At 50.7% G+C, this 17,651-nt stretch overlaps 8 protein-coding genes across 8 annotated transcripts; 4 read left to right on the top strand and 4 right to left on the bottom strand.

The window, feature by feature from the left end:
- Nucleotides 1-786: 786 nt before the first annotated feature.
- On the bottom strand, nt 787-2,285 carry N7473_010004 (putative cell division protein kinase (Ctk1); the record flags this gene model as incomplete). Its single annotated transcript, XM_057155943.1, has 5 exons — nt 787-819; nt 877-1,032; nt 1,095-1,946; nt 2,008-2,110; nt 2,164-2,285. 5 exons carry the CDS (start codon nt 2,283-2,285, stop codon nt 787-789), a joined length of 1,266 nt encoding a protein of 421 aa, XP_057004598.1.
- Nucleotides 2,286-2,558: 273 nt separating this feature from the next.
- Nucleotides 2,559-5,689, top strand: N7473_010003 (uncharacterized protein; the record flags this gene model as incomplete). Its single annotated transcript, XM_057155942.1, has 8 exons — nt 2,559-2,594; nt 2,680-2,772; nt 2,873-2,958; nt 3,032-3,729; nt 3,797-4,179; nt 4,242-4,321; nt 4,376-4,481; nt 4,541-5,689. 8 exons carry the CDS (start codon nt 2,559-2,561, stop codon nt 5,687-5,689), a joined length of 2,631 nt encoding a protein of 876 aa, XP_057004597.1.
- Nucleotides 5,690-6,616: 927 nt separating this feature from the next.
- Nucleotides 6,617-8,974, bottom strand: N7473_010002 (coiled-coil domain-containing protein MAD1; the record flags this gene model as incomplete). The annotated part of the gene is made up of 3 exons (XM_057155941.1): nt 6,617-8,551; nt 8,607-8,758; nt 8,842-8,974. 3 exons carry the CDS (start codon nt 8,972-8,974, stop codon nt 6,617-6,619), a joined length of 2,220 nt encoding a protein of 739 aa, XP_057004596.1.
- Nucleotides 8,975-9,264: 290 nt separating this feature from the next.
- N7473_010001 (uncharacterized protein) lies at nt 9,265-10,798 on the top strand. The gene is made up of 2 exons (XM_057155940.1): nt 9,265-9,628; nt 9,810-10,798. Exons 1-2 carry the CDS (start codon nt 9,322-9,324, stop codon nt 10,187-10,189), a joined length of 687 nt encoding a protein of 228 aa, XP_057004595.1. The 5' UTR covers nt 9,265-9,321; the 3' UTR covers nt 10,190-10,798.
- Nucleotides 10,799-11,359: 561 nt separating this feature from the next.
- Nucleotides 11,360-12,293, top strand: N7473_010000 (uncharacterized protein; the record flags this gene model as incomplete). Its single annotated transcript, XM_057155939.1, has 2 exons — nt 11,360-11,578; nt 11,631-12,293. The coding sequence occupies 2 exons, from the start codon at nt 11,360-11,362 to the stop codon at nt 12,291-12,293; spliced, it is 882 nt and encodes a 293-aa protein (XP_057004594.1).
- A 263-nt stretch (nt 12,294-12,556) lies between these two features.
- Nucleotides 12,557-13,291, bottom strand: N7473_009999 (uncharacterized protein; the record flags this gene model as incomplete). The annotated part of the gene is made up of 1 exon (XM_057155938.1): nt 12,557-13,291. One exon carries the CDS (start codon nt 13,289-13,291, stop codon nt 12,557-12,559), a length of 735 nt encoding a protein of 244 aa, XP_057004593.1.
- Nucleotides 13,292-14,274: 983 nt separating this feature from the next.
- Nucleotides 14,275-14,768, bottom strand: N7473_009998 (uncharacterized protein; the record flags this gene model as incomplete). The annotated part of the gene is made up of 2 exons (XM_057155937.1): nt 14,275-14,589; nt 14,655-14,768. 2 exons carry the CDS (start codon nt 14,766-14,768, stop codon nt 14,275-14,277), a joined length of 429 nt encoding a protein of 142 aa, XP_057004592.1.
- A 1,071-nt stretch (nt 14,769-15,839) lies between these two features.
- N7473_009997 (Ygr210 GTPase family protein) lies at nt 15,840-17,557 on the top strand (the record flags this gene model as incomplete). Its single annotated transcript, XM_057155936.1, has 9 exons — nt 15,840-15,875; nt 15,930-15,987; nt 16,047-16,056; nt 16,134-16,496; nt 16,558-16,801; nt 16,854-17,059; nt 17,119-17,298; nt 17,350-17,470; nt 17,531-17,557. 9 exons carry the CDS (start codon nt 15,840-15,842, stop codon nt 17,555-17,557), a joined length of 1,245 nt encoding a protein of 414 aa, XP_057004591.1.
- Nucleotides 17,558-17,651: the final 94 nt, after the last annotated feature.

Raw genomic sequence — 17,651 nt, 5'->3', positions numbered from 1 at the left:
ATTGAGGCTGGTAGAATTTGTCTTCTATGAGTTATTCACCCAGTCCCTCTTCTCTTCTCTTTATCCCCCCCCAACCCACAATGTCTATCATTGCATCACGAAATGTGCACCCACCACCACTACCACCACCGAGGCTGCCAGCCTTAGCGCCGGCTTGAGTGGCCCCCAAACGTGGTTGGTCCTTCGCTAAGAACCCTGCAACGCGGGGCACAGACTCCATCGTCCAGTCTGGCTGTTTCACGTCCTTCAGCCCTCGATGCTCATTGCCCAATTGTATCCTGGCGCAATTTCCGGACCACCCGGATACCCTTTGCGTCCTGAAAAGGTGCCTGAATGCGCAAATCACACCAGTTCATGCTCCCTCGTTTGCAATCTGATTGATCCCTCGGCCTTAACATAAATGCTGGTTCCTGGCGAATCTCCAATGAGAGAGTTTGAAAATGACGATTGATTGCTATTCTTAGGGTCCTGGACGTGTTGTTTGCTGTTTGTGTGGTTGGGCTCTCCCAAATCGGTATGGTCCGGTCCACCTTGCTTTCCGCAATATGTACATAACGCCCTGGACTTCATCTATGATCTATGCCGTATAAAGGCTCCATGTCACCGTCATGCCCCTCGAAATATATTGGGCCGTCCCCATCGTTGCATTCTGGGCGGCGATGGTGCTGACACTGCCACGCTTTTCCCGAGATGGCACGGCTCCTGATTGCTAGGTACGGGCCACACTCTGTCCTGTACTATGTGGCTGAAGCCCACAGTTGTGTGGCAACCGTCTGCATTTTGAGATTAAACGGTGGAGAAATACGGATGTCGGAGGGCCTGGCATCATTAGAGTCCGACTCTGCATGACATAACATCCTTCTCGCGGTCACTTACCTCGTCCGCGGAAAGTCGCTCACTACTCTGGTAGCGGAGTAAGCGACGGGCCAGATCGCGGCCATTGGAGGAAACAGCTGGCAGGATATCCTCCCAGGGTCGTGCCAGGACGGTGTAGAATTCTACCTTGCCCCAGTCTGGCAGAACATGGACGTCCTGTACTCGCAATTAGCCCCGAACACCGAGAACTCGTCCCACTAAACTGTCAGATATCTTACCGGCCAGGTTGTTTCATCTGGAGTTCCCAGAGTGCTGAAAATGGAGTGGATGAGAGAGAGGTCACTTCCTACGGGCCCTGAATCAAACAGCTCGCCATGTCCCACGGCAATAGCTTCTGCCACCACACAACCAGCGGCCCAGAGGTCAAGAGACGTCCCGTATCCCTTGTATCCGAACAGAACCTCGGGAGCTCGGTAGCTAGTGGTCCCCACGTCGGTAATTTTCAAGTCACTTGGCTCGGATCCTGGGTCACCCTCTTTCCACGAAATTCCAAAGTCCGCCAAGTAGGCCGGTCCATCGGGCGAGTTCATCAGAATATTAGAGGGTTTGATATCTCGATGGATAATTCCTAATTTATGGATGTGCTCTAGAGCCTGGAACATGTCACGCAAGATAGATCGCGTCTGTGCGGCAGTGACCATGTCTCGCTGAAGCAAATGTGCAAAGTCATATCGCAGGAATGGGAAGACCAACACCATTCTACCTCCGTCCAAGTTGAAAGTCTCAACTAGAGGAATGACATGAGGGCTGGCCGCCTCGCGAAGCAGTCGTGCTTCGCGTTGGACATCGTGAGGTGCTGCCATCAGATGCGGAATAGTGATCTTCACGGCACGCACCGTACCGTCCTCGGCCTTGGATTTGTAGATCGTGGAGTGCAGGCCATCGAAATGATGGAAGCAGGAGGTATACCGTCCAAAGGTTTCCCCTACTGACGACTCTGGGGAAGCCTCTGGCTCTGTATCTGTCTCTCCAGAGACATCTTGCACTTGCTCTGAGCTGTTGATGACCAGTCTCACAGCTATAGCCTCGGCAGCATCAATTGCTTGCTGGCACATTCGGTCATATTCCTCCTATGATGGGATCAGTTTGCTGTTTCTCAAATCTCAAAAGTCTTTAAGACAGGCAACTGACCTTGGAGGTGGCCTGATCGTAGGCCTCAGTCTCATATCTTCTCGCCTCTGTTTGAGCCTCTGCAAAGGCCGCAGATGATGAAGTCTGCTGGTAGACCGTAGTGCTATACAACAAAGTTAGAGTCAATCAGGTTAGATCAAAACTTAAAAGACTGACAGGGACTGAATGGCCCTCAATCGGTCCGTAAACCCCAACTCACTCCTCCAATCCATGGCTAGCCTGTAGAGCTCTGATTGAAGCTCTGCGGGCTGGCCCCAAACAGATGACGATGATGTCATGTGACCCTGAAACGGCCCTTGTAACCAATAAAACAAAGTTACTTCACTCTGATTGGACACACACTGCCAAGACCCGTCACACCGCGTTCCCGGCCATCGTCATTCAATCCCCATGGCCGTCCTCGCTGATCGATCTCCAGCATTCAGACCAAACCCGCGATCATTGATCATCCCCGGCCAGGTGGTTGATCTGTCTTGTCAATCTCTGGGGCGCTGTGTCCTGGCTGATTATGCGCTCGATGCGCTGCACTGACAACTGCCAAATCTGAAACCATGGAGCTCTCCCGGCAGGAGTACCCGGCCTTGCTGGTATGATGGACTGACCCTCTGCGCTCGACTACCCCAGAGTGAGGACAACTGTATACTGACCGTGGGGGATTCTCTATCTGTCTAGGCTACTCTACACCCCAATCAAGCTTCGACTATCCTTAACGATCGCATCCGACTCATCAACAAGATCAATGCGGATATCGCGGACTTCCTGCAGGTACGATGACCTGTCCTCCGCCACCCCGGACACTCCCTTCACCACCCTATAACCACATTCCCCGGATTTGCGGGGTAGATTGTTGATTTGATAATTACAGGAGCGCCGTCGCGTTGAAGAGGCCTATGCCCAGAGCTTGCGGAAGTTGGCCAGTCGGCCACAATTGGACAATGGCGCTGCACTAGGGTAAGTAGGAACATGCATCCAGGACTACATCTGCCTCATCCAATGAGAGATTGCGACTCTAATGATCATACAGTATTTTCCAAATCCCGTGGCAGCGCATCATCAATGCCACCGAAGCACTCGCCGTGTCGCACGAGACCCTTGCGACCAAGATCGAGGAGGATGTAGAACGGCCCCTGCGAGAATACAGCAACAAGAATCGGGATATGCAGTCAATGCCTGGCATCCAGAGCAATCTGGCAGGGCTGGCCAAGAACATCGATACCGCGCAAAAGAAAGTGGATAAGGCCAAGGCCAAGGGCGCCAAGGGCGCAAGCAACCTTTCCAGTGCAATTGCTTCAGCAGAGGAAATGAATCAACAATGGGAGTCGCGTGCTCCCTTTGTCTATGAACAGCTGCAAGCTGCGGATGAAGGCCGTCTCAATCACCTGCGCGATGTCCTGACCCAGCTGGAGACCCATGAAGTGGACCAAGTTGAGCGTTGCCGACAAGCCGCTGAGAGCTGTTTGAACGTTCTCCTTAATGTGGAGACGGCAGATGAAATTAAGACCTTTGTAGCGAAGATGGCTGGCAACCGAACACCTTTGTCGCCCGTGACGTCGCGGCGACAAAACTCTCAGGCGGAGACTCCCCCTGCTGTTCCAGCGGCAGCCACACCTCCTCTAGCTGCTGCACCACTTGCACCACCTCCTCATATTCAGGATGATGCCGCTAGTCAGCGATCTGAGAGATCGGAGACTCCAGCTCCAGCCGCCGTGCAAACACCCCCAGGTAAGCCTACAACGAAAGATATCAAGCCCTGGAAACTATGGACTAACATCTTGTTCTCCGCTCATAGCTCCAGAGCCGGTTCCTCGACACACACCACTGGGTGGCCTGAGACGACTCGGCACAGTGATGAACCGAAGGAAGAGCGTGATTGGACCGACAGCTGGAAGCTTTGACCGAAAGGCAGAGAAGAAGCATCGGAGCCCATTCGCACCATTTAAGAGATCCGACTCCTCCAGAGAGATGCAAATCCCTGAATCTCCACCTTCGACTGCTGATAGGCCAGGAACGTCCTTCACTGAAGAATCTTCACTGCGGAATCCGAGTGTATCACAGGACCACAATGTCCCTGATACGATCGCGCCTGCGCCGATTGATCACCAGGAGCCATCCATTGCGAATGGGACTTCGGCAGAGGCCCAAGCTGGGCTAGTTAGCAACGGCACCGCTCAGGTACGCAGTGCAATCTTGGTATTTCTAAACACATTGAAACGGTTTATTAACTATTTCCGTAGGCCCACGTTGATTCTGATGGCTTCACTGAGCGACCTTCGACTGTAGATGAGATCACACGTGCCCAGAGAGAAGCAGCAGGGTATGTGACCAACCCTGATGAGGCAAAGGCCAGTTCTAACATGAAGAAACACAGCTTGGATGACTCTGGTGTGAACTTGACGATTCGTGACCAGCCTATCTTCGAAGATGAAAGCCAAGCTAAGAAGGCTATGGACGATATGGCAAACACCCTTCGGATGGTGAGTTCTCCCAAATCACGCCTACGTAAGAGCAGGATTGACTAAATATTATGGTATAGCGCGCCCCGCAGCCAGGCATTAGACGAAATGCAGGCACTATCCGAGGCCGGCGTGATGTTCGGAACACTGTCTTTGTCCCCAACTCTAGCACAGATATGACTGCCACATCAGCAGCATCTGATTTATACGGCCCATCTTCTCCTATCAGGCATGCTCCGTCTCCCAGTACCGCGACAGAGGACCATGCCATGTCGGATACTACATCGGTCCGCTCAGGATACACTATGCATGGAGCCGGAGCTAGCATTCATCCCGAGCTTCACGAGCCGGGCTTGAATGCATCCATTATTGAGACTGTCAGCGCATGGTTCTCAGAGGGCAACGTGGCCAAGTCATCTGTTGTGGGAGAACTTGCTCTCGCACACAACCCTACACCCGGTGCTCCCATAGAAAACGTGCGCATCCACCTTGATAACTTCCCAGTCCTGGAGAAGGTCGCCGCCAACCCACACTTTGTTCATGAAGCCAGCAAGGACGGTACAGATGAAAAGCGTGGCGAATACGACATCCACCTGGGCAGTATTTCGCGACCCATACCAACCGTCGCCTTCAAATACCAGGTGCACTTAGATCCGACCAACCCCTCGGCCTACTGCCCGGTCATCTTCAAGCCAGCCTGGAACCTGCAAGAGAACCAAGCAAGCGCAATCATCTTCTACTCCCTCAACCCCTCCTTTACCTCGGCCACCACCGGCTCAATCACCCTCAAGAATGTCGTCCTGACAGTCGGTCTGGACATTGCGGCCGAAGACGAGATCACCAAGGAACCGCGCGAGTCCGTCGCCCAAGCTACCAGCGCCGTGATGTACCCCAATTCCGGCGCTACCTTCCGCCGCAAGACCTCCACCGTGGTCTGGAAGATCCCCGAGCTAGAAGTCAAAGCCCCCGGATCTGGCGGCGAAGATGGCAAGTTCCTCGTGCGATTCGCCACGGCGACTCCTGGCCCGCGCAAGGGTAATGTCGAGGCTAGATTTGAGCTACGTACTACCGAGACCGGCTCTCGGCTGGGTATCAGCCGTGCTCCTGTGCACGCTGGCCCGAAGGAAATTGATCCGTTCGCGGATGATGGAAAACCTGCTACACCCGTTCCTTGGGAGGAAGTTCCAACGGCACGCAAACTTGTCGCGGGGAAGTATGTCTCTACTTAGATGGGGCGTTTGCATGACAAGTCGATAGTCTTGTTTCGTATATACCCTTTATCTGAAAGGTGCGTTGATTCTTTCTGTGTGAGTTAGTACCGTATCCATCTACAATGAGGATGAGGATGAGGTTGATGTACCAGAGGTTGATTGAGTGAGGTTGTCAGGGGTTGACATTGTCCCATTGCTTGTTTTTATTTCTTGATGCCCCCCAGTTTCTGTCCTGCAAATAGCACTCATTCTTGTTTTCTTTTTTTCTGTTCGTTGTCTTCTGAGGTTGTAGTTAGGCATTTGAATCTGAGTATCTTTGTTCCGTAAGCCCTGGATGTGACTCCGGGCCGGGCTTTTGAGTTTGCAATCTGATTTCTCCATCGAGTGTATTTTCCCAAGATGAACAATACAAATCTGCCTGATAAACACGGAGAGCTATGTTTTGCATTGATGGAGATAGAGTTTGGAGATAACCTTAAACCATTTGATGTGATTGCTGCCCTAAACACGGGAAGGCTAGCTACCGAAGCTGTGACATGCTTCAGGATATATATTGGGCACCCAGCCCGATGGAATGGCACAATTCTAGCCCCATTTATACCCGTCCTCTATTGATAACAATTCCAGTACACAAAATCGACGAATGCAGCCAAAGCGCGCGGGCTGAACATTTATGCTTGAGAAGCCGAGCGTTAGATGGGTATACTCACTACTTAACAAGGGCCTTCACCTTAGCCCTGAGTCTGGGTGAAGTCCATCCGTCTGTCAAAATCATCAGGTTCCTCCATAAGAATGTGCAATTCTTAAGGTTCATATCGAATACGTGAACGTGCGGGAAGATATAATGAAGAAATAAACATAGCACAGAGATCCGTTGTGCCGGGGAATCATACACATGTAAGAGATAAAACAAGCCAGAAAAAAGATTAACAATACAAAGGGCCACTATATTCTTGCAGCCCTGGTTGTCTTATCATAGAAATCAAGCGTCATCGCCGCCAAAAAGCAAGGGATATCCTTCCTCTCCTCAACCCAGAACTTGATCAGAGGCTTGATTTCCAGCGCGAAAAGACTATTCGGGCCACCGGAGATCTTCATCGTGCCATTCTCTCCATCAAAGACAATCGAGTTCTCCTCGCCGTTGCCCATGCTGCCAGGCCCGCGAGCATCGGAGGGAGCATCGCTGTCACCATGGCGGTATGCGGCTGATAGATGGAACATTGATGTAACGCGGACACGACCATTTGGAAGGAAGTCAAGCTTGTAGCCCAACAGAGAGGCGACGGCTTCCCGGAATTCGGACGATTTGGCGGTAAAAATTTCCTTGAAACGACGCATGCGCTTCTCCTTGTCTGCCACGACTCGCTCCATTTCCTGCATTTCGAGATTGAGGTTGTCGAGTGTGCTGATAGGGACTACTTTAACGCCGGAGTGTTCACCGCGGAGCTGGGCTAGGAGAGCCTGGTTCTCCGAGCGCAGCGTGTTCAAGGTGGTCATCTTGATCTTCTCTGCTTCTGCAGTCGGGTTTTCACGAAGTTCCAGAATCCGCGTGTGGGATTTGGACTTTAGAGATTTGATTTGAGATTTGGCAGCATCTAGTTCTCGTTTGGCCAGCATTGTAGCCTGTTGTGATTTGGAGAACGACTCTTGAAGTTTTCGGTGCTTCCGAGTCAACACTGCGAAACGCTCGTTTTCGGCGTCACTATCGGCGGGCGAGAGGGGACGCTTTGTCCCCCGAGGTTGAGCCTCCTCCTGTGGCGGAGGTACCTCCCGCTTGGAAAGTTCTTCATGCGCCTTTTGAAGCTCGTTGCGGTACTCGTCAACTAACTGTTCCAGCTGTGCGATTCGTGCCGACTTTTGTTCGTCGTACGTGCCTTGTTCGGTGTTCATAGTCTCTTCCTCCGTGTCGAAGGTCTTGAGTTGCGCTCGTAGATATTCAACCTCCTTAACGGCTAGAGCACGCTGTCTCTCCAACCGGGAGCGAACACGAGCCTCTGCCACAGCTGGTGCTGATGCACCCGCAGAAATGCTTCCGGCAATGCGAAGCTTCTCCAGCTCCTGACGAAGTGAGACCTTCTCTTTCTCGAGACTGGTAATCACTTCATCCTTTTCCAAGAATTGCGCATCAACGGTTCCGAGTCGGTCAACTAGAGTGGCTTTTTCAATCTGCTCTTGGACAAGAGCCCTGACCACTGCCTCTGGGGAATCAAATTCCATGGGCTGGTCAGTTTCCTGCAGGAGGCTGGCCCATGACTGTCGCTCGTCCTCCAGGACCCGTTTCTGAATTTGCACGGTACTAAGTTCCGCCTCCAGCCCGCTCATCAGCTGGAGCTGGTTTTCGAGGGTTCTCTTCTGTTCCTCAACCACTTCGACATTTTTCTGCACCTTTCGCAGATGGCGCAATTCTATTGTCTGATCTCGATTCGTTGATTCGAGCTCACGAATGTGGTTGACCTGATCGGACAGCTCGCGCTTGATAACTGCCAGAGCCTCTGCGTCGCTGCCTTCGGCCTTCAATTTGATATTTTGGGATTCGAGATCTGCCACCTCGGCCTCACGCTCGGACAACTTTTCCTGGGTCATCTGTTGAGCGTTGCGTGCTTCTTGGAGATCATGCTGAAATTCTTCGATCGTTTTCTGAAGGGACGCGCGAACGGTTTCGAGTTCGTGGATTTGGTACTTGTACTGGCGCTCTTGGTCGGAAAGTTGGGCTTGGGTGTCATTGAGCTCTTCCTGGATGTTTTGCCTTTCATCCTGCAGATCCCTAATCTTGCGCTCAAATCCCGCTTTGTCACTCAATGATTGCTCTTGGGTTTCTTTCAATTCTTTCGCTAAAGCTTCGGTTTTCGCAGTAGCCCGGAGACTGGCGGATTCGGCTGCCTGTCGTAGAGTGCATCAGCCATGATGTCTTCATTTACTCTCTCGTAAAACTCACCTGAGCTTTGCGAAAGTCCGCGTCGGCCTTCAACTGAAGGCTTCTCGTCTCTTTCTCGAAACGGATAACCTCCATCTCTCGCTCCTGCTTTATATTGGCGAGCTCGTATGTGAGCGTACTGACTTGTACGCGCAGTTCATCCTTCTCGGCATCTAAAAGTAGCCGTGAACAGTCAGTCTCTGTGGACATGCCCTTGTCGCTCACAATGGACAGGCGGGGGGATAGGCATTCGAACCGTGTGTTGGCTGCTGAGGCCGGACAGAGAGGAAAGATTGTTGCATAATACTTCGTGAGCTGGCTGGTGCCGAAGGCGACGCAAACCCAGCAATTAGCTGGGATGCTGGTCGCCTTGCCGGGCTGTTCTCCATGTTGTCGGAGAGGTGATGACGGATCACGGTCCAGTGGTCACCGAGAGCAATGAACGCATCAAGCCCCGCCGGAGTGACAAGTTCCGAATCTCGAAGGCCGTAGCAGTCGTCCTTTCAGGCACCAGGAGATACGACGCGACTTGAAGAGGGCTCATTGAAGTTGTTGGCAGGCGACTGGCGGCTTCCATTCAATGTTTGGGCCTTAGTCAGCAGGCCATAGCTTCTGCATTGGGACTAGCGTCAAAATTTTAAGAAATTATTTCGAGGCGGATTTCTCTTGTCACACATCACCCCATTCAACCCACCCAACTCTCTCTCGCCCCCGTCTTCAATTCAAATCCGACAAAATGGGCAAGGACAAGGTCGAAAAGAAGGAGAAGCGCGCTGAGAAGAAGGAGAAGCGTGCCGAGAAGGACGGTATTCACAAGTCCAAGAAGGACAAGAAGGAAAAGAAGGACAAGACCGCTCTCGCCGATGCGGTAGAGAAGGAGATCACTTCTCAGCTCTCGGAGGGTCTGGAGGCTGCTGCTGGTGTCGCCGATGTTGAGGTCGATGCCATGGCTATCGACCGCCCTGTCGGGGCCGTCGTGCCTTTCGCCAACCCGTTGGTTGAGGACAAGCAGGCCAAGAAGGTGCTCAAGAGCGTGAAGAAGGGTAAGCTGAACCATTATTTCCCTTTGAGACATGTTTAGTCCATTATGTGCCTTCGATGCATTTGGATGTGCGAGGGCAATTGCTCTGCTGTCTTGGGTTTGCACCAATTGCACTGGCGCATCTCCAATGCATATTTTTTTCTCCAATTTGAATATGTAGCTAACATCTTATGTTTCCATAGCTGCCGTCAACAAGTCTCTCAAGCGTGGTGTTAAGGAAGTCGTCAAGGCTCTCCGCAAGTCTCCTGTCCCCGCCGCCAACGCCAAGATCGATATCCCCTCCGGCGTTGTCATTCTCGCTGCCGATATCTCCCCCATGGACGTTATCTCTCATATCCCCGTTCTGTGCGAGGACCACGGCATTCCCTACGTCTTTGTCACCTCCCGCGCTGAGCTTGGTGCCTCTGCTGCCACCAAGCGCCCTACCAGTGTTGTCATGGTGACCCCCAAGTCCGGCAAGAACAAGAAGCTCGATGAGGGTGCCGATGGCGAGGACTTCGGCAAGGTCTTTGAGGAGTTGGCCAAGCTCGCCGAGAAGGAGTGCAAGGCTGCTAACGTCTAAAGACGCTGCTTAGCCTGTTCTTGCTTCACGCTTTGCTTTCTTCCCCACTTTCTGATTACGAGTGGGTTCTCTTATTGTACAGGGTTTTGTTCTTGTCTGATAGGACTGTGCATGTCTCTTTGGGGGTCCGGCCTTTGGGTTTCTTTTTTATTTCCATATTTGCTATACTGCAGTTCGGCGTTTTCTTGACGGTGTATGAAAAAAAGGCAGGAAGACTTCCAATGAGAAATCACCCCATGCGTCCATGCATGTTTTTATCATGCTCCTCGGTATTCGTTAATTCTTTGCTTTTCAATGTCGAGCCAAGTGGGCCTCCATGTGACTATTGTGGATTCGGCAGGGCAGATAGTACGTGCCTCAATCTCCGATTATTCAGTTCAGCTTGTGAATTGGGTGGGTCTGAGCCCTGTTCTATTTCATAGTGACCAAACAAGGCTTCAGTCACACAGGTTGCCATACGAAAATGCAAGGTAACTCGATACCTGACCGAAGGCCGAGGCCTCTAAAAATGGTTACACGACGCCCGAGTTAGAGAACCGCTAGCCTGGAGGGTCATTGCAGCAATCGCAGGTAGTGTAGTGGCACAACAAGATAGAAATTTGCCAAATGCTTCAAATCCTACTGTAGGTTGCAGATCTAGTAGTAGTAGTAGTAGCCTTCCTAAGAATCTATGTATTCATGGCAAGTTTATCGCTATCCGAGTAGTGATCTAGGCGATCGACCTTGCATCGTTCCCGAACTATCAGCCTAGTGGCGTTTTCATCCTGCGACGATCCGTCTGATCGATCCCCTACACTTCTTCAATAGTGGAATCAAGGGGGATGACAACATACCAGAACCCGACTACTACCGCGCACACGCCAATCACATTGAAAAGAAGGCTACCCTCCTGGATTGAAAGGTTTCGTTGCCCCTCCCAGGAACAGCCTTGTGGTAGGTCGTACGCGGCATCTCTGTTGGTTCCGAGCGACGGGCACAAAGGCCCTTGCGGGTCGTTTTCGGATATCCCTACGTAGAGATTTTGCTTGTAAAATCATATAAGAGGATCTTGCCCTCCCCGAGAGAATCGGCGTTCAATAATTACGTGCATGTGGCGGGCTTATAGCATGCACATTACAGAGTCAATTGCATGAACCTTTTGCGAAAATATCTATGAGAACATTTTCAATTATGGATATGACTAGGTGTAACACACGCCATTGGGTCCTAGTTACCTATGTGGCCCTCTTCCTGGTCCTCGTGAACCCAGTTAGATCTCACCCCGTTGGGACGTCACAATTGGCCAAAAGTGGCAACTTCGAGGATTTGGAAGCGGGCGGGGTATGGCAGGCCTCTGGGAAAGAAGAAAAGACTCGAGAGGCTCATGAATCACAGGCTGAGCATGGACTGGTTAGTGCATACACGATTCAATACAAGAACCAGACTGACCAACAAAATATAGCCACCAATGCAGATGGGAAGTACGTCGAAACGTCTTTCTCAACGAGATCCCTCCTCCGACGAATCAATCGTGTCCATTCTCGTGCCAGTCGCGCCAGCATCAGACTATCTTACGACAGACAAGCAAGACATCTCAACCCCAGAATCAAACATCGTCCCCCAGAGACTGAAACACTACGGAGAACTTTTCAACAATCAAGACAAAAACAGCAATGAGCTCCTCGACCCAGATACCGAATCATACTCGTCTTCGACCTTGCAAATTTCACCTGGTCATTACATATCCTTCTTCTCTTACAGAATCTCTTTCCCATTCTTGAAGTATGCGCCAAAATGTCTTCCTCGATTCCCGTTACCAGGTATATTTACGACCGTCGTGCTTCTACTAGCATTGGTATGGATTGCTATTTTGACAATTGCGTTGGTTGAACTGGGTAATTACTTGTGGAAGAAACGGCGGGATACAAGACTTGCCACTGAAAGTGATAATATCGTGTGTGACAGCGTGTTGAGTGGCTGTGAAGATGAGAAGGTCCCATTGAGAGTAATGGCGGTTCCTGGCCGTGAAGGGATGGAAGGTTGCGCTGCATCATTGATGAATGATTATAATTCGGATTCCGGATCGGACTCGGAGCCAGATGCAGAAGACTATCGTATCTTCTGAGCGTGGATCATCAGATATGATTTCCTCAACCAAGACCGAGGTGAACCCTACATTACGAATTGTAGTTCGTCTATACAGTGACTGGTGTAATGGAAATATTTCTCGAGGCATGTGGCTTTTGAAAATTCATAAAGATCTATTGTACATGATATTAAACCATTCACTCATCAATGGTCGTGATTGTGATTGCAGCCATGGGCTAGGAAAAGAACAATTGCTCGCTCAAAGACCGTCAATTTAAATCAAGAAAAAAACCCTCTGATTTATGCACGCTGATCACTCTTCAGATTCTCGAACAAGTTCTGATTGTCGATACCCTTCTGACGAGGACCACCAACATCCAATGCGCTCTCAGCCACTGTGCGCTGGAACTTGTTCTCCGCAGCACGGCCAGGATCCATCTCAGAACCTATAGCAGACGTGAAGCTCGCGTTCTTACTATCGACAGGGAAACCACCAGCGGGCAGGTTCTGGCCCTTAGGCTTCTGACCCTGATAGCCGTCGGTCACGTCATTGACATAAGAAGGCGCCTGGACATTGTTGTACTGGCTGCTACCGCTGGCAGCTGCCTGGCCTGGCAAGTGCTGAGAGGCAGCGTATTCGCCCTTGTTGATGCCCATCTGTTGCTTAGCGGCGGTCGAGCCGCCAGCGTAGCCAGTGCCGTGGGCTCCAGGGAAGTGACCCTGGCCACCCAGGGCCTCGGGGTACTTGTCCTGGCGCTGGTGGTCTCCACGAAGAGCACGGACGGGGGCAGAGGGGAGGGTGGTTGCGGCTGAGGTGTCGGTGTTCTTTAGAGTGGACTGGTTGCCGGAGACGCCCGCAGGCTCGGCGCCTCGGTTTTGAGAGAAACCACCGCCGCTGCGAACAGACTCAGCAGCGAGGGAGTCGTTAGTCACAGGACCGGAAGGCTCGTGAATGGGTTGCTGGGTGGCTCGAGGGTCGGTGGTGACCTTGGTGCTGCGGGGGCCGGGAGCGATGGGAGTGCCTTGAAGATCCATGACGATGATGATAGTATTGTGAAGATATGAAGATTGTAGGTTAAGTGGACGGAGAGTTGAGTAGTTGAATAGTTGAGGAAGATTGAGTTACTGGTAGATGGCAATGGCAAAGTTATATACCCAGCGAGCAGAGTGGTTTGATAACCACATACCTACAGTAGCGAGCAACGCCTTGGGCCAACAATCTACAGCAATCACAAGTGATGTCACACTTACGATAACAACCAGTCTTCATGGGGCTTCTATGACCTTCATCTCGAAGGTGTAGTCACGTCAAACAGCTGCGAGCCAGAAGCACTCGGTGGCGGACTGGAGATTCGAGACAAGGTACAGTGGAGCCTTGCATTCGGTTGCTTTTGATACACGGCTTCCGGAACCGGGCATCTTCTTTCTGATGGGGAGATCCAGACCCCACATTGCACATCACATCATGGATTTTCGAGTTCGTCCGCTCTCCAATAATGGTTTGTAAGGAAACTGGGCAGGATGGCGAGGAGTCGGAGGGGAGATGGAGTCTTTTGACGTCAGGCCCCAGCCTCGGCATGCACAAACTATGCAAACATCCTATACTTCCGAATTGGGAAATCCGAGCATTGAGCAGTCTAATTTGCAGCTCCAGGTTGAAGCCGGCATTGATTCTCGTGAAGTTCAAAAGGTATAGAGGGGCCGGAATCAATTTAACTGGCTGAATACTCGTATCTACAAGTATAGGCTAGTCACTTGTCGACACCCGTCGGTATCTGGAAATTAGATGAAACTTTGCAACTGATCCTTATTCTACTGGGGACTGCGCAACAATGGTAAAAAAGATAGGAAGCAACTATTGAAATTGAATTTCTTCACTCTACAAGCTAAATCATTATTCTTACACGCTTTGGTACATTCTTTAGTTGGTCAATTCAATTTGGAGTATTCATTCGCTCGTGACTCCGTGAAAATGGCTATCATACAGATGTTGGATCCCGTAGTCCAAGAAACTTCATTTAACGAGTGGTAGCATCCGAGGGCAAGTTATCCAAGCCCTCAACACGCTGGCGACCAACATTGCCACCAGGTACGGTGGTCTTGTGCATCTCGGCGCCATCGATGCGGGCACTGCTGCCACCAGTGGCGGGGCCACGGAGGGCGGTATCATTGTCACCAGAGATGGGCCCCTCAATACCACCAGAGCCGACATTGACAGTTCGCTGATCGGAGGAGTTCCAGTCACTGGCGACGGGAGGTTGGTCAGGGAGGGGGAGGTTGGCCTTGGCCTCGTCAATTTGCTTCGGCTTGTCGGTGTTCTGGTCGATCATGGACTGTTTCAGAGTTCATGATTAGCAAGGGCTTCTACCATAAGTGGTGTGAAAAGGAATCAAATCACCTTCATCTGGGAGACATTGGAATCGGAAGGGGTTTTGCCGCCATGCTGTTGAGCGATGCGAGACTCGTCCTTGCGCAGGTCCTGGCGAGTGGTACGGAAGGTCTGTTCGGACATTTTGAAGGTTGTGTGGGAGTGTGCAAGGGAGTGGTTGAAGGTAAGAAAGGTATTTTGAGTGGAAAGGTACACTTAGATGGTGGCGGATACAATGTTTGATGGTAGTTTGATAGATTGTGACTGTCTTATATAAAGGCCATGGCCTCTCTGTTTGGCACGCGACATCATGGGGAGTGACGTTTGCCGCTACCATGACGACATCGTGGCCACCAACAAGACTTGGAATTTTATCCATGTCTCCAACAGTTCTCCACTGAACTCAGTGATACAAGCTTGCTTCATAACCGAAAATTGAATCCGCTGTCACCATCAACGGTTGTGCGCTGGTTGAGAAAGCATCGGAAGCGAAACTGTGGCCGAGTAGCGTCATACAGTACCAAGGAATGATCTATGATTGGACGGTAAGTTATCCGCGATGTACTGTAAAAGGTCGCATATCCCTGATCAGCATCAAGCAAGGGAAAAGAGCAGATGATCTCCCCTGCAGATATGTCATAACTCTACTGGCTCGTTATTGTACTATCTTCGACGTGATTCTGTACTTTGTATGTGTTGACTCTTTGCCTTATGGTAGTCTGCGATGTCATTCGATCCAGGGATAACTAGGGTTGAAAATTTCCGATAGAATAAGTATCATGAAACCGCACCGAAGAATAAGGCTATTCTTCAATAGACAACAATAACTGCATGTTACCTGTACCGAGAGACTGCAGAGTCTTTTTCTTGCCTGCTGAGCTGGCTGTAGAATCTATCTAAATGTTTATCAGATGGTCAATTCATACACCCAACATGTAATGCCCTGATGCTGACACTATCTCGAAGTCAATGGATCTATCATATCTCAACTCAGACCTAATACACTTGGTACCTTAAGTAGATTTAGCCTGTAGCCACGGCTGAGGCACAGACGCTTCGCCGAATCGCCGGATACCTGATAGTGTACACCGCTTTCTGCCCTCCGATGGCAGAAAATGTTTCTTATCGCAGGTTGACGGCCAAGGCACACCTGGACAGATCAAGGTACTTTGTGAGCTGTCGATTTTGCTCTCACAGTGAGCGCAATCCTGCAAAATGCCCCGTGACCCCTTGATTGGACTGGTGGGAAAGGTCCGTTCTCCTGATTCCTATGTTGCGACCCCGCTAACCATGTGAGGGGCACAGCCGTCAAGTGGAAAGTCCACAACCTTGAACAGTTTGACCGACGCTTCGTCTAAAGTTGGTACGTAATAATCAATCTAGGTTGAATGATCAATTGAACTAACTTATATGCGCTTTTAGGCAATTTCCCGTATGTGCAACCTCCTCCGCTTCCGACGAGCAATCCCGCCTTATCGGCGTTGATGCTAACGATTATACGCGCGATAGTTTCACAACAATTGACCCTCAAAGGGCCATCGGATACCTCCAGATTGACTGCCCCTGCCAGCGACACAACGTTTCAGATCGATGCCAGCCAAACTATGGCGGTTGCGTCGAGGGGCGACGCTCTGTCCCCATTGAATTGCTGGACGTGGCAGGACTTGTGCCAGGGGCGCATCAAGGACGGGGCTTAGGAAATAAATTCTTGGACGACTTGCGACATGCTGATGCTCTGATCCATGTGGTCGACGTCAGTGGGACCACAGATGCTGAAGGAAAGGCTACTCGAGGGTATGATCCGTCTGTGGACATTGAATGGCTGCACTCGGAAATTGTGCGATGGGTGTTGGGTAATTTGATGGAGAAATGGTCAGTCCCGGAATATTCAAGGTCACGAGGTAATGGAGACAATACTGACCCCTAAATCTAGGGGATCGATCAAACGGAGGCACGTTGCAACAAAAGCGAACCCCGTCGACACACTACAAGGCCAATTCTCCGGATACGGGAGTACCTCAACAATTGTTGCACGTTGCCTGGATCGCCTTGGTCTGAAAGAACCTCTCGAGGCATGGTCAGATGAAACAGTTGAGATTGTGGTCAAAGCTTTCATCGATGAAAAGTTCCCTACAGTGTACGCCTTGAATAAGATTGATCACCCCGATGCGGACAAGGTACGTGAACCCCTCAGAAGATGAAATTGCTATACTAATGCAGGTCGTATAGAATATCAGCAAAATCGCTAAAATGCAAGATCCTCAATCCATCGTCCTTTGCTCCGCTATTTCAGAAGTCTTCCTTCGGCGATTAGCCAAGCAAGGGTACATCAAATATGTGGAGGGTAGCGAGTTCGTGGATGCTCGGGAAGATTTGATCGAAATGGGCGACCCAGAAGGAGGGGGTCTCAAGGAGATGGACGAGAAGTTGAAGAGGTAAGTTCAGAATGAACGCGAAATGGACGATCACTTGCTAATACATTTTGGTATGGTAGTCGTGTTGAGAACTTGAAAGACATGGTTCTTTATCGATTCGGATCCACTGGTGTGGTTCAGTGTCTTTCTCGAGCTGCAGAACTTCTAGGCCTCGTGCCCGTCTTCCCAGTAAGGAATGTTCAGACCTTCAACTCGGGCTCTGGAAGCGCGGTATTCCGCGATTGTGTTCTGGTCAAGAAGTAAGTCGCATCATTTACAACTGTTGATTCAACTTTGCTAAAACCCTCCAGGAATAGCACAGTGGGCGACGTGGCTCGAAAAGTCATGGGTGATGTGCCAATCTCCTATATCGAAGGAGTTGGAGGTACACGAGTATCTGAAGACGACATTGTTGCAGTTGGGAAACACGATGTGAGTCAGATCATGTTGACATCTATTATAAGTAACGTGCTAATGATTTTCTTAATATAGATCCTATCATTTAAGGTCGGTCGGTAAAGCATAGTCAACCATTCATGTACAGCTTCTATGTGGAATGACCTAAAATTATCGATACCGCCAGTTACGACGGGACATGAAATACAACCGATAT

This window comes from Penicillium subrubescens (assembly GCF_028828155.1).
Source record: "Penicillium subrubescens strain IBT 31985 chromosome Unknown utg000007l_segment0_segment0, whole genome shotgun sequence".
NCBI classification, from domain to species: Eukaryota; Fungi; Ascomycota; class Eurotiomycetes; order Eurotiales; family Aspergillaceae; genus Penicillium; species Penicillium subrubescens.
Note: the sequence above shows the minus strand (reverse complement) of the source record. Positions and strands in the feature narration are given on the sequence as shown.

Excerpts from the sequence above, each read along its gene's own strand:
- N7473_010001 (XM_057155940.1), top strand. The coding sequence starts at position 9,322 with ATGGGCAAGGACAAGGTCGAAAAGAAGGAGAAGCGCGCTGAGAAGAAG. Across the intron at positions 9,629-9,809 it reads GCTCAAGAGCGTGAAGAAGG|CTGCCGTCAACAAGTCTCTC; the intron begins GTAAGCTGAACC and ends ATGTTTCCATAG.